This window comes from Daucus carota, chromosome 3 (genome assembly GCF_001625215.2).
Source record: "Daucus carota subsp. sativus chromosome 3, DH1 v3.0, whole genome shotgun sequence".
In the NCBI taxonomy this organism is placed as follows: Eukaryota; Viridiplantae; Streptophyta; class Magnoliopsida; order Apiales; family Apiaceae; genus Daucus; species Daucus carota.
In genome coordinates this window covers 632540-647009 of record NC_030383.2, presented here as the reverse complement: position 1 = coordinate 647009, position 14470 = coordinate 632540, and the positions used below count along the sequence as shown (strand labels likewise).

At 35.0% G+C, this 14470-nt stretch overlaps 2 protein-coding genes across 5 annotated transcripts; both read left to right on the top strand.

The window, feature by feature from the left end:
- Window positions 1–33: 33 nt before the first annotated feature.
- LOC108214784 (disease resistance protein RUN1-like) lies at window positions 34–4947 on the top strand. The gene is made up of 5 exons (XM_017386980.2): window positions 34–659; window positions 984–2070; window positions 2333–2611; window positions 2989–4203; window positions 4288–4947. The coding sequence occupies exons 1-5, from the start codon at window positions 34–36 to the stop codon at window positions 4759–4761; spliced, it is 3681 nt and encodes a 1226-aa protein (XP_017242469.1). The 3' UTR covers window positions 4762–4947.
- Window positions 4948–7597: 2650 nt separating this feature from the next.
- Window positions 7598–13767, top strand: LOC108215271 (disease resistance protein RUN1-like). 4 transcript variants are annotated; one of them, XM_017387693.2, is made up of 11 exons: window positions 7598–7756; window positions 8425–9187; window positions 9608–10721; window positions 10897–11169; window positions 12234–12393; window positions 12468–12518; window positions 12587–12694; window positions 12828–12914; window positions 13204–13263; window positions 13354–13512; window positions 13605–13767. In XM_017387693.2, exons 2-6 carry the CDS (start codon window positions 8490–8492, stop codon window positions 12512–12514), a joined length of 2292 nt encoding a protein of 763 aa, XP_017243182.1. In that variant the 5' UTR covers window positions 7598–7756; window positions 8425–8489; the 3' UTR covers window positions 12515–12518; window positions 12587–12694; window positions 12828–12914; window positions 13204–13263; window positions 13354–13512; window positions 13605–13767. The 4 variants fall into 4 exon arrangements, with proteins under 4 accessions (XP_017243182.1, XP_017243180.1, XP_017243183.1 ...); XM_017387691.2 differs by having other exon boundaries at window positions 12468–12694; XM_017387694.2 differs by lacking the exons at window positions 12468–12518; window positions 12587–12694; window positions 12828–12914; ... (1 more) ...; window positions 13354–13512; window positions 13605–13767 and having other exon boundaries at window positions 12106–12377.
- Window positions 13768–14470: the final 703 nt, after the last annotated feature.

Genomic DNA, 14470 nt, shown 5'->3' with positions numbered 1-14470 from the left:
AATCGTCCGATCAAATTCTGCTAACCTCCATCCATGGATATTTCAAAGGAAGTAGTTTTTATCTGGGCTCTCCCAGTACTCAGTATACTTGCCATACTCACCATCATTATCCGTATCGTTGTCGTTAAGAAGCATTGTCCTCCTCCCGAAGCTGCTACTAGTAATCTCCAGTTAACTGACCCTTCTTGTTCCTCCTCGTCTTCATCTGCACCTATGTGGGATGTCTTCTTGAGCTTTCATGGTAAGGACACTCGCAGCAACTTTACTTCACATCTTTACCATGCTTTGGATCAGGCTGGAATTTTGACCTTCATAGATGATCATGCCCTTGAGAAGGGCCAAGAAATTTCATCTGCTTTACTTGACGCAATTAGAAATTCAAATATGTTTGTCGTTGTTCTCTCAGAGAACTATGCTCGTTCAACATGGTGTCTTGATGAGCTTACAGAGATCCTTAGTTGCAACACGACGAAAAATCAGGTTATTCCTGTATTCTACTATGTTGATCCCTCAGATGTTCGGCACCAGAAAGGGAGTTTTGGAAAAGCTCTTGATTATCATAAGAGGCGTTATTCCGTTGATATCATTGAGAAGTGGAAATCAGCTCTTTCTGAAATAGCTAAGCTTTCAGGACACCATCTCAGAAAAGAAGCAAATCAGTATGTCCCTCTACTTTATTACTGATATCATTACAATCCCTCTCACTGCAGATTCTTTTACACAATTAGGAACCTATTATTCCAAAATCTAGTTATTTTTCTGTAAACAAACAAAGTATAAAAATCTGAAACTCTCTCTGTTTTGAAAAAATTTCTAATTCAATGATATAGTGTTTCCTGGCTTTTTTGCTTATAATTAACGACAATTGTTTGCACAAACATGTGACTGAGATTCCAGCTCTCTTCTATTTTTAGGAGAGTGGTTTTGGCACATAATATACATAAATGCAGAAACTTACAATTCTTTATTTTGATCAAAAACAGGAAAGAATCGGTGACCATTCAAGACATTGTAGGGAATGTGGCACCACGAGCAACTACGAAAGCATTACACCTAGAGAAATATCTATTTGGGATAGAATCTGCTGTTGAAGAGATATATCAAAAGCTAAGATTGGAGTCTGATGATGTACGTGCCATTGGTCTATGTGGGATGGGCGGAATTGGGAAGACTACAATTGCTAAAGCTTTCTACAACTTATATTTTAACAAATTTGATATTAGCTGCTTTACTGTAATTGTTAGACAGTATTCACAAGGAGGCAGCCCTCTACTTCAATTACTTCAGCAACTACTGATTGATCTTCTCAGAAAGCCGGATTATAAGGTTCCTGATATTGAAAGTGGAATAAGAAAATTGAAACAAACTCTTCATTCTAAGAGAGCGCTCGTCGTTCTGGATGATTTGGACCCGTCGAACTATTCAGAATTGGAAGCAAGCCTTGGCAACTTCTTTTCAGGTGGAAGTAGAATTATTATAACGACAAGAGATTCAAATCTGCTAAACAAATTAAAAGTGGACATTTCAGGAGTTGATATTTACATGGTGAAGACATTAGGGCAAATTGAATCATTGCAGCTCTTTAGCTATCATGCATTTAGAAAACTGGTGCCGCCAGAAAGTTTCAAGGGGCTTTCCCTAGGCTTTGTAAGTCATGCTGGTGGTCTTCCATTAGCTCTCAAGGTGTTGGGTTCATCTTTGCTCGGTAGGACACATGAGTCATTCTGGATAGACAAGCTTGAAAAAGTTAGAGCAATTCCGGAGAATGATATACACAAGATTCTTCAACTGAGCTACCATGAATTAGAAGATGAGACGCAGAAGGCAATTTTTCTTGATATTGCATTCTTCTTCGTCGGAAAGGACAAAGATGAGGCTGCTGATGTATTCAAATCTTGTCATTTCTTTCCAGGTGTTGGAATTCCAATTCTGATGGACAGGTGTCTATTGACAGTTGATGAAGATAATAAGTTTGAGATGCATAATCTGATACAAGAAATGGGAAGGGAACTTGGGAAGACCACACGCACACGCTTGTTCTTGCGAGGAAATGATTCCCGAAATCTAGAGGTAATCAAAACACAAATACTATCCTAATGGTTAGTTCTAGACTTCTAGACTTCTAGTCATGGCATTTTTTGTACTTGTTACTTGTAAATAATGCCTAATGAACAAGAAAAATGCCTAAGGAGCTTGATAATTCTGGCCATGACTAAATAACTATAAAGTTGATGTGTCTAACGACTAGATTTTCTCTGGTTTATTTCGTAAGTTGGAATTTATATATATATTGGCTTCTTTATAATGTTCTTTTTTTTATCGATAAAATCAGGGGGGAAATCATATTGAAGGACTCGTCCTAGATTTAACAAATTGCACCAATGGACAAGTGACTACCTCGTTGTTTAAAAGACTGCCGAATTTGCGATTACTTCAAATAATCGGTGCACAAGATATTAAAGGAAATTTTAAAGATTTATTTCCTCAATTAAGGTGCATCAGATGGCATTCCGCTCCATGGACACATATACCTTCTATGTTCTCTCCACAAAATCTCGTCTCCTTTGAGATGCCATTCAGCAAATTGAAGATACTCTGGAAAACACCAATGGTATGAAATATTGTACTTCTTATTCTTGTTTTTGGTTTAGAAAAAGATTGTAATCAAACTCTTTATTCAACACTAATAATTAAAAAGAGTGCTACAAAAACAATATCCAAAAAAAATGTTTTTCATGCACTTTATCATAAAAAGCCAATTTAACAAACTTTATTTGTTCAAACTAAAGACTTTCATATATATTGTTGTGTTTGGTTGGAAAGAATGGATTGGAATGACTAAAAAATAAATGTAAACAATAGAGATGAAAGGGAAGTTTTTGAAAAAAATTAAGTTGGTGCAAAATTGTTTTACTTCTCATATTAGGGGTGTGTTCTCTACTATAGGATGTAGAGAATAGAATTGCTGACTTTGGTCATGTGAAACAGGCTATCAAGCAATTAACTAATCTGGGTTGTTTGTATCTGAGAGAATGCCGTGACTTGAAACAATTACCAGAGCAGTTAGGTGAAATGAAAGGATTAAAGATGATTGATGTGAGTTATTCTGCAATTGAGAAACTGCCAGATTCAGTAACTCATCTCAAGAAATTGGCTGAGTTATACTTGCTCTGTTGCGAGAATCTTACAAACTTACCTGAGCAATTGGGTGAGATAAAAGGCCTAAAGGATCTTGATGCAAGTTTTTCTGCAATAGAGAAACTGCCAAATTCAATTACTCTACTCAAGGAATTGTTTAGCTTAAACATGTTCGGTTGCAAGAAGCTTAGAGAGATACCTGAGCAGATTGGGATTATGAAAAGCCTGGAGATACTGGAATTGAGTAGGTGTGAAAACCTTACAAATCTTCCAGATAGCATATGGATGCTCAAATCGCTAAAAAAACTGCACCTGAACGAGTGTTCAAAGCTGGATCGATTGCCTGAGCAGTTGGGGGAAATGCAATGTTTAGAAAGTCTGTTTGCAGATGGCACAGCAATTGAATTAGTACCAGATTCTATTGGATTGCTGAGTAAGTTACAAGTTTTGGGTTTGGATGGTTGCCAGAAGCTTAAATACGTGCCTGAAAGTATCTGGAATCTTACTACAATTCAGACGTTATATCTTGAGTCGGGGGATATAGGTATTATCAGTTTACCTGATTCGGTAGAGGAATTGAACGAGTTAACATCTCTGCACCTGAGATGTAATTTAAGATCATGCCTGCCTATGATTCTACGTCTCCCATCTTTGGAAGACTTAACTCTGAGCGATGAAGGACAGATTCTCTCTTCAGCAGAACCAGTAAGCCTTACTCAACTTTTGAACCTAAGAGTGCTTAGATTGAATCAATGTACAAGTTTCGGGTCCTCCCTTCCGGAACTTCCATTGAATCTAGAAGAGTTATATTTGTGTGACCACAGCTCACTGGAACAACTACCTGATCTATCAAGCTTAAAACTACTGGAACATCTGCACATAAAGAGCTGCATCAGCCTTAAGTCGATCTCATCACTTCCTTCTCATCTTTATTCGCTTTCAGCTAAAGATTGCGCAAGCCTACAAGATCTACCTGATCTATCAATGTTGAAGGGATTGGGAACCATGAGTTTTATTGGGTGCAACAATCTGAAATCAACGACTCTGAAACAGAGTTTCCTTGAGGTTTGTTGCTGTTGATCTCACAATGATACTTGATACACAATTACGCGTCTATAAATCTATTCACGACTTTATTTTATGTTACAGGCAGGACATTACTTTCCATTTTCAGCTGATCTTCCAGACAGGGAGGTTGCCGAATGGTTCGACTATAAAAGCAGTGGCAATGCAGTCTCTTTTGAAGCCCCGTCAAGCTTTGGAGCTAACTTCTTAGGTCTTGCACTCTGGCTTGTTTATACATGCAAAGCCAGTGATCTGCATGGTTCATTGTATATTAAAGCAGTTATTACGAATGTGACAGAAGATATAACAGAAAACTATCCCATCTCTGTGCGTAGTGTAGTTGGTGAAGCACAGTCGAGGGTGGAATGCATTCCAGGAGAGGAGATCTTTGTGGAAAGTGGAGAAAACATGAAGGTTTCTATTCATACCCGAGTGTATTCTGATTTTGAATTTGAGGTTCCCGTTGGGCAAGTGAAGGTCAAGATGTGTGGGGTTCATGTCATCCAAGACGAACCCTCAACTCAAGAATTACCTTCTTTCTCAAGACTTGGTTTTTGAGGATGGTGTCTGTTTGGTTTAAGTCTAAATCTTCACACCGGGATTATTAGTTTATTTTATAATCTATATACTCTTCACAGGTGTTCAATTCTTTTTTCATTTTGTTCCGCTGGCCAAGTTTATATTCTTGTTGTGACTAATAATTTATTATGTAATTTATATATTATTTAATGTGATTAATTAAGTGAAATTTAAAGTTGTGATGGTAGTATAATTATGTGCAGTGTGCAGATTGTGGATACATATTTATGTGTTTTCCTCACAAATAATGATCTTAAATATTTTTATTTAACTGATATTTGTAATAACCAGCTTTTAAAATGTTTTAGAGAAAAGTGCACTATATGTACTCGCACTTTACACGTTCCGGCACTTGCAATATTGTACTTTCATATCCTTCACTCGAATGATTGCACTTCAGGATTTCCAGCAGTTAGTGTACTTCTGTCAAATAAAAAATGACGGCGTTAGATTAGTTTGTCACTAGCAGGGTTAATTAATTTTTGCAAACCCTGAACCAACACAACGGTACACATTCACTAACAAATAATCAACACAGGTCAAACAATCAGGTGAGAAAAGCGTCTAATTCAATGAAATCGATCGAATAGGGCAGAAATTAAACCTTAGCCTCCCATTCGATAACCAGAGAAATCAATTGACAAGAATCACACCAAAGTGGCAACAAACTCAACAAGAACTGGACGATCAGACAACATCACAAAGCTGATCCTCACCAATCTCCATAACACCGCCGCAAGTAATCAACTATCTCCTGCTGTATCGAGACCCTGAATTCGAGAAGCTTCTATTGTTGTGGCGGAATAGAAGCTTCCTTGTTGGATTTCTCGATGGCGGCGGAGAAAACAATGAAGCAGTCAGTGCCGGAAAAATTAGCTAGACGGATCGGGAAACTAGAGAGCAGATTTGAAGTTGATGCCATTATTGCAGTAATCTCCATTTTCGAAAAGATAAATAGTGAAATCTTTGAGTTGTTAATTTTTGGGGAAATCGGAGATTAGAGTTGTGTGGTGTGGTGATACGGAGTTATTATCCTCCGTGGACGCAACTATAGCGTACATCATATACTCTAACCCTGCTAATTGATTAACCCTGTTAATTACAAATTATTTAACGCCCTCATGTTTTATTTGACGGAGGTACACTGATTGCTGGAATTTCTAAAGTGCAGTCGTTCAAATGTAGGATATGAAAGTACGATATTGAAAGTGCTGGAACGTGTAAAGTACGAGTACACATAATGCACTTTTCTCAATGTTTTAATTAAACATATTAAAAAATTACTATGATACAACTGTTATAGAGAATATAATTTGTTAGAAGTACATATTAACAAAATGGAAAAGAATATGTAACTCTTATTCAATTTGTTTTAGCAAAATTTCTTATCGGTGATATATTTTACTCAACCTAACCCAAGAAATATGAAAATAATATTTCTTTTGTTAACTAGTAATAGTGATTACACAAAATAAATAAATCACGATTTATAAAAACTAGCTTAAAACCCGTGCACGGGCGATTATAATATTTATTATTCTATCGTATATATTTCAGATTTAACTAATTTTATGGAAAGTAAAATTATGATAGAATAATGTGATTAAATAAAACTTTTATTTAAGAGCTGAATAAATTCTTAATAGTTAAATCCGTCAAATAGCTAATTTAAAATTAAGTCAAATATATATATATATATATATATATATATATATATATTAATAAGAATGTTAAAATATATTATATTTTTTTACATGTTATAATTTAAGAAGACACATAAATCTAGATATAAACAACCCAATCAACCTTTTAATATTTGGTTATTAATAATATAGAACCAATCTTTAAAATAGAAACATAGAAGTATAAAACATATTATAAGTTAAAGAGAAGCGTACTAATCCATAACACTAACATAATTTTTAGTTTTGTGGTTTAATAGATAATAAAAAATATATATTACAATATGTTTTAAACTAAGGAGGTCCAGGATCGAATATGAACCGGTTTATCAAACTCGACCGACCAACTGAACTTTTCATGTTTCTGTTTTAATAGTATAAAATAATATATAGTATAAAATAAATTTGTAATATTACTTTTAAATTTAGATCAGTAGAGTATTTAAAAATAACGTTAATATATTTTGATCGACAAATATCACCATTTATTTAATAATAATATAATATTTTTATATATATGTCGCCCGTGTTAATGGTAGAATATCGGTTTTTTAGTCTGTAAATCTTAAAAAAGATAACGTGTTTTAGTTAAAAAGTTAATTACTATATTGCTCGATGTTATTTTAGAAAATTGAGTTTTTTTAGTTAGAATATATAAATAAAAAATAACATATTCTTGTTTAAAAGAATAATTAGTTATATAGATAGCGCTGTATTTCGGGCCAAAGTTAAAAAGAATAATTAATTATTTCGATATGCCCATATTCGGCCCAATTAATTACCGACCTACCAAATTTTCAATGTTTCGATTTTAATAGTATAATAAATCTTAAAAAAGATATCGTATTTTAGTTAAAAAGGTAATAACTATATTGTTCGATGTTATTTTATAAGATTGAGTTTTTTTAGTTAGAAAATATAAAAAAGATAACATATTTTAGTTAAAAATAATAATTAATTATATAAATAGGCCTTATTTCGGCCTAAAATTAAAAAGAATAATTAATTATACAGATAATCCCGTACTTCGACTCAAGTACTGAGTCTGAGCGACCAAACTTTTAAAGTTTCGGCTTTAATAGTACAATATAGATGTATATTTCCAAATCTAATCTAATTTACATAAAAGGCTTAAAATATTTCTTTTTTCACATATAAATTACATAGGCATTCAGCATCCCCGTCAAGTATGTGCTATGGTTTCCCGTGAATTTCACAGTGATTCTCGCCGACATCTGAAAGATATTAAAGTCAAGATGATGTTGAAAATGATAACCACTCATCACATACCGGTAAGGATCACATAATCTAACAATCTGATATTCTCTCTGGCTTCTATTTAAATTGCCATTCAGTGTGCATATGGTGTTTGATGAATTGTCAATCTTATTTGCAAGAAATCTTCCGCTCTTATTTGCGAGCATTCGATGCATTTTAAGGTTACAGCATATTACAATCACAGATCATTAGCACATCACAGTGTTGTTTCAGCTCCATTTGTTTGTCGAAAATAACTTCACTTTAGAAAATATTTTCGTGTTGTCTTATCTTCACGTAGTAGTTTTGTCACTAGTGTTTTATTTTAATTCACTACCTGACGCACTATACTAACCGTGATTAAAGAACATAGACCTGAATGTAGTTGTTATATACTCAACTTGGTTGTGTTAATGAGTCTTTCTCCTATATTTGTTTATAGAATTAGTTTTAATATGGGAAATTCTTTGAATGAAGTTTCCATGAAGTTTGAAGGTAAGTTAGGTGGGAAGGTAGTTAAATGAATATCATTGAAAATGCTGGGCTAGGGAGTATGGACGGAGTCATTTGAATATTTAATGCTTGCGTACAAGATTTTGAAAGTTACACATGTTTTGTCATTTGTATTTGTTTACTCTTTCAACTTGGCAGCTTAAATTAATTAAGAATCTTTAACGAATACCTAATCCATAATGTACTGCAGTTCCAAATTGGACTTCAAGCTAGTATAGTCAGTTCGTTCTCAACATTATTCGTGCGATTTTTGCTATGGAGCAGTACAATCATCTGCTAGTTGTTTTAATTTGGGTTCTGCCAGTACTCATTATACTCACCATAATCACCATCATCATTCGTTTAATTTCAAGTAAGGATAGACCTTGCGTGGATTACCCAAGTAATCCCTTAACTGCCCCTTCTTCCTCTTCTTCATCTCCACCTGGCAGCTGGGATGTGGATCCCCAAAGTAATCCGTCAACTGCGCCTTCTTCTTCCTCTTCTGCATCTCCACCTAGCAGCTGGGATGTCTTCCTAAGTTTTCATGGTAAAGACACTCGTGGAAACTTTACCGCACATCTCTACAAAGCTTTGCATAATGCAGGAATTAAAACTTTCATGGATGAACCTCAACTCCGAAAGGGTGAAGAAATTTCGGTGGGACTACTGAACGCAATTCGTGGTTCAAAGATGTGCGTTGTTGTTCTTTCGGAGAACTTTGCATATTCTAAATGGTGTCTTAATGAGCTCGTAGAGATCATTAGTACTTACGAGAGAACCAAAGGTCTGGTGGTGGTTCCTGTATTTTATAATGTTGATCCATCAGATGTTCGACACCGGAGGAAGGGATTTATGGAAGGTCTTCGCAGTCAAAGGAACAATCACTCTGTTGAAATGATAAACAAGTGGGAATGTGCTCTTGCTGCAGTTGGGAAGCTAAAAGGATACCATCTCAAAAAAGATGCAGGAGAGTAAGTCTCTATATTTGTTGATTTTGTTATATTTTTACTATATTCGTTTAGATATAGTATAGTATTCGTTAAACTTAAGTCCTTTAAACAGTTTAATTTTTGATAGAGCTGATTAGAGTTTCGAGTTCTATTACTTACACCTTAAGTTTGTTATTCTAAATTATTTGTTTGGTACTTGTGTTGTATGCCCTTTTGGGTCACCCTAATGCAATTTATACTTGAACGTGTTACAATCTGTACGAATCTTTTGCCGAGAATGTTACTATTGCAAATTAAGCGTAATCTGAATTTTTGATACTATGTATTTGAACATCCATGTCATAAATTTTGTGATAATTTTTTAGAAGTTTTGAACCCTATAGGCTATATCTATTCATGACGAAACCTCTTCTGTTGTCTTGATTATAAACTTAATAACAGAAATGAAGCAGACATTGTTCAAGATATTGTGAAAAATGCGGAACGACTGCATGCATCTGTGAAAGTACACAATGATGAACATCTGTTTGGCGTAGATTCTGTCGTTGAAGATATTTATCAAAAACTACGAATGGAATCAAATGATGTCCGTACCATTGGAATATGTGGTATGGGAGGTATTGGAAAAACAACAATTGCCAGAGCTTTTTACAATACTTATCGTAACCAGTTCCCAGTTAGTTGCTTTATTGAAAATGTTAAAGAAAATTTACAAGGGGGTAAGAATCTACTTTGGTTACTTCAACAACTCTTGGTAAAGCTTCTCAGAAACAATGATTGTAGGGTCACTGATGTGGAAGGTGGAATCAGACAGTTGAAACAAATTCTTTGTTTTAGTAAAGCTCTCATTGTTCTGGATGATTTGGACCAGTCAATCCCTTCAGAATTGCAGATAAAGTTCTGCAGCCTGTCTTCTCCAGGAAGTAGGATTATTTTTACGACAAGAGATGCAAATTTGCTAAATCTACTGAAGATAGATATTCCAGAAGTAGATATATACACGGTGAAAAAATTGGGACAAAATGATTCATTAGAGCTCTTTAGCTATCACGCCTTTAGGAAATCGATGCCACCTGAGATGTTTAGAGAGCTCTCAGCAGAGTTTGTAACTTATGCGGGAGGTCTTCCATTGGCTCTAAAGGTGTTAGGCTCATCTTTGCGTGGTAGAAATCACGTGTCATTTTGGGAAGCTAAGCTTATCAAGGTTCAGAAAATTCCAATAGACCAGATACAAGAAATCCTTCAACTAAGCTACGATGAATTGGATGATGAGACGGAGAAAGCAATTTTCCTAGATATTGTCTTCTTCTTTGTTGGAAAGGACAAAGACGATGCTGTTTATACATTTAAATCTTGTGATTTTTATCCTGACCTTGGAATACCAATTCTAGAAGACAGATCTCTAATAACAGTTGATGAGTTTAACTGTTTACAGATGCATAATCTTATCCAAGACATGGGGAGGAAAGTTGCTCGCGAAGAATTTAATCAAGGGAATGGCAGATACTTGCGCTTGTATCAAGAAAATGCATGCGAGCGGTTGCAAAATCTAGAGGTAATCACTGACTCATGGGCAAATCCTAATTAGTAAATAGTCTCTGTGACCCAATTTAAATGAAAAGCATGATTACATTCTGTTTATGCATATGCTAATACTGAACCAATAATGTTATTAGTTAACTACATCAAAGGCCTGTCTGCTGCCAAGCATCTAATTTTTGCCTTATCAGGGAGCAGATCATATTGAACTTCTGGTACTCGATTTAACCAGATCCACAGCAAGACAATTGACTACCAAAATATTTAGAAAGCTGTGCAAGTTGAGATTACTTGAAATAATTGATCCACATAACATCATCTCGGGAGATTTTAAAACTTCATGTCAGGAGTTGAGGTGCATGCGATGGTCTCATTGCTCGTGGACAAGTGTTAATGCTAATTTTTGTTCACAAAAACTTGTCTGTCTTGACATGTCATACAATCGACTTGATTCATCATGGAAGGTATGAAATTGATATACATATTTTAATTAAACATCTAAACTGACATGTATTATTTATATAGATCAAATAAAATTTTGTCTAACATAAAATATTAAAATGTAAAGAAAATAATAAAACATATTGTATGATTTTTTGATGCAAAGACTAATGATACCAAGCAAGCAAGCTTAGATGATGATAAGTTATCATTTGTTTTAAGAGTTAATTGCATTTGACACCTCTTTAGTTTAAGCTTATTGCACATTGCATCTAATAGTTTTGGAATAAATACTTTGCAGCCCTTTACTTTTAATCGCGCTAAACACCCTCTCCGTTATCTTCTGATGTTAACGTTAACTTTTGCAGCCGCATTTTGAAAAATTTTATTATATTTAATTAAAATCAGACCTTTATTTAAATTTTCTGATCATCTAAATGATATTTTTCGGAAAAACTTAAAGAACGAAAGTTATAGAGAATAAAAAGATCTTTTTTGAGCAATAAGGTTTAAAATTTAAATAATTATTTAAAAACGATTGTTCATTTTTACAAGATTGCTAATTTTTGATTTTTTTTAAAAATAATTATAAAAAAAATTACGATAATTTTGAACCTTATAGTTCTAAGAAGATCTTTTTATTCTTCACAACTTTCGTTCTTTAAGTTTTCCCGAAAAATATCGTTTAGATGATCAGAAAATTTAAATAAAGGTATGATTTTAATTAAATATAATAAAATTTCTCAAAATGCCCCTGCAAAAGTTAACGGTAACCTGCAAAAGTTAACGGTAACAGTTAGAATTAACGGAAATGGTGCAAAGTGATTTTTCAAACAAAATAAAGGGATGTAAAGTGTCTAATGTAAAACTGTTGAACCTATCTATATATTCCTGAACACAAAGAAAATGGAAAAAGACTGTTTCTACCCTCCAACAAAATTTGCACTCAATTCATTCAGGGGCCTGTTTTAGTCTTTTTATCACAACATTGGAGGATCCATACCCATACGGGTTTTACCCGACTAAAATACAGTCTATTTGCACATTAATCCGGTTCGACCCACTGAAATTCGGGTCCTCTCTTCAGAAGAGTGATGAGCAAGCAGTTCCGATTTCGTTCCACGAAATAAGGCGAGTGATTAGCTCATACTCGAAATTCAAATTCGGAAGTTATCGGCCTGTCATTTTTGCTGTTACTGTGTTCATCACAATATCGCTACAGCTTCAGTGTCTGATGGATCCTTTAGGTATGTTACAAACGATGCTCTTCACGATGATTGTATGGATCAAACGATTTTTAAATTTTGGCCATTTGTTGCAGGTTTCAAATGGCTTGATCTTTCTCCGCTATCACCTTCGTCTTTATAGGAAAGTGAGCCTTTTTTATATGTTGTCATTCTACACTATAGTTTGAAACCTAATCACTGTGTGTGTTTGCAGGACAGAGGAGGTGTTGTGGTGCTAACGAGTCCAACGATGGCAATGGAAGGCTACTTTGCAAAGAGAATGAGGACCCAAATCCAAATGCACAGAATTGTAGTTTTGGAGGTACACCCTTTGAATCTGAATTCGTGGTATTTCTGTGTAGCGGGCAGTAGTCTAAGACTATTACATTCCTGTGTTTGATAACTGTTGTTCTTAATTCCTGAATACTCTTGCAAAATTTTATATGCTATTGTAGAAACCGTTGTCACAGCGGATAACCAACACAACTCTGTCAAGGAAACGCACCCTTTTAATAGTCAACCTGTCTTTGGGAAAACAATTGGTCAGTCTTCTACCTCTCTAATGTTCATTTCCATTTTATTTGCAAGAATCTTGAATGGTGGAAATCGTTTTACAACACATTCACACTGAAGAAGATTGTATGGTTGGAAATTATGTAGTCAGCACCCAAACCAGATTACCTACTTCAGGAATTGTTCCAACCCTGATAGTGCAACCTCTTTCTCCAATCATGACATATGAACAATATGAACAATGACATTACTCAGCGTGAGCTATTTTGTTTTACGCAAACTATGATAATAAAATGTCGATGTTTATGCCACGCACAGGTACTACTGATGAGTTTTGCACCCCATCGCCAAGGCGGTTGCGTGACGTTGATTTATCTGGTACGGCGATCATATGTTACTTCCAGACAAGAGCCCATGACATTGTTTCCTTTTGATGGTTATCAGATCTAATCAACTGCCTTCTTGCAGCTGTTACTCACCGAACACCCCTGGACATGCTTATTGAAATGCAGTCGAATAAGCAGAGCAGGAGTACCCGTTTTCAACTTCCCGCTTCTAGAATTTTGCCACGCCCATTGTAGGTTACAAACGCAAGTTCACAGCACCCTCAAGACAAGGACACTTAAAGTACGTACACTGCTTCTCTATAGATTACAGAATAGCGATAACACACAACTATATGTAAATGTTACAAATTACACACCCTATTTTTGGCTCAGGTATCCACAAGAGAACTGCATTCAGGACGATAAATCTTTCTCAGCGTCACAGCATTGAGAGTACTTCAAACCGTACGTTGCAATCTGGTGTAACACAATGTGGTCAGGATGATGATGTAAATATTATTGTTCCTGAGCCGGGACAGCTTGGTATTAACTCCAGGTTGCCCTCATAATATTCACAAATCTTTATATCAACTATCATAAATTCAATATCATACTCTTTCAACTCTAATCTGTAACCTAAATCTGAGCAGGTTGGTTTCAGAGTGACTCACAGCGCGGTGGAAGGAATTTGCTCAGTGCATTCAACTCAACGTGTATGCGCCAAAATGATACAGCTTCTACACGGGTAGCTTGGCCAGTCAACGGTGACAAATCATCAGTGCCTGTAGATGGTATCATTTTTGTAGTTGATACATATAAATTGTTATACATATAAATTGTTTTTATGTATATAAAAACATAAAATATGTATAACAGTGTTTTATAAATCAACAGTGCCAGTAGTGTTATACATATAAATTGTTTTTAATGTGTTTTTTAAAGTCTGAAGTTTCTACAGGCGGAACATCAGGAGTTTTCGATGAGCATGAAGATGGTAATGGTTGGTGTACTTTATATCTTGCCAAATCCATTGTTAATCCATTTGACAATTAATTGTATATTTAATTTATTTGGAAGTTTGCTGCAATACAGGCGTTGCAGCTCATGAGGCGGACCAGGAGGAAGGTAACTCTACATGTCAAATAATTATACTGATATTAAAGCACAATCGTGTGTGCCCCGGGATGCTAATTTGTGTTCTGATAAATATTTGATATGTAACTTCAGAGGGGAAAGGACACTATGTGCATGATGACATG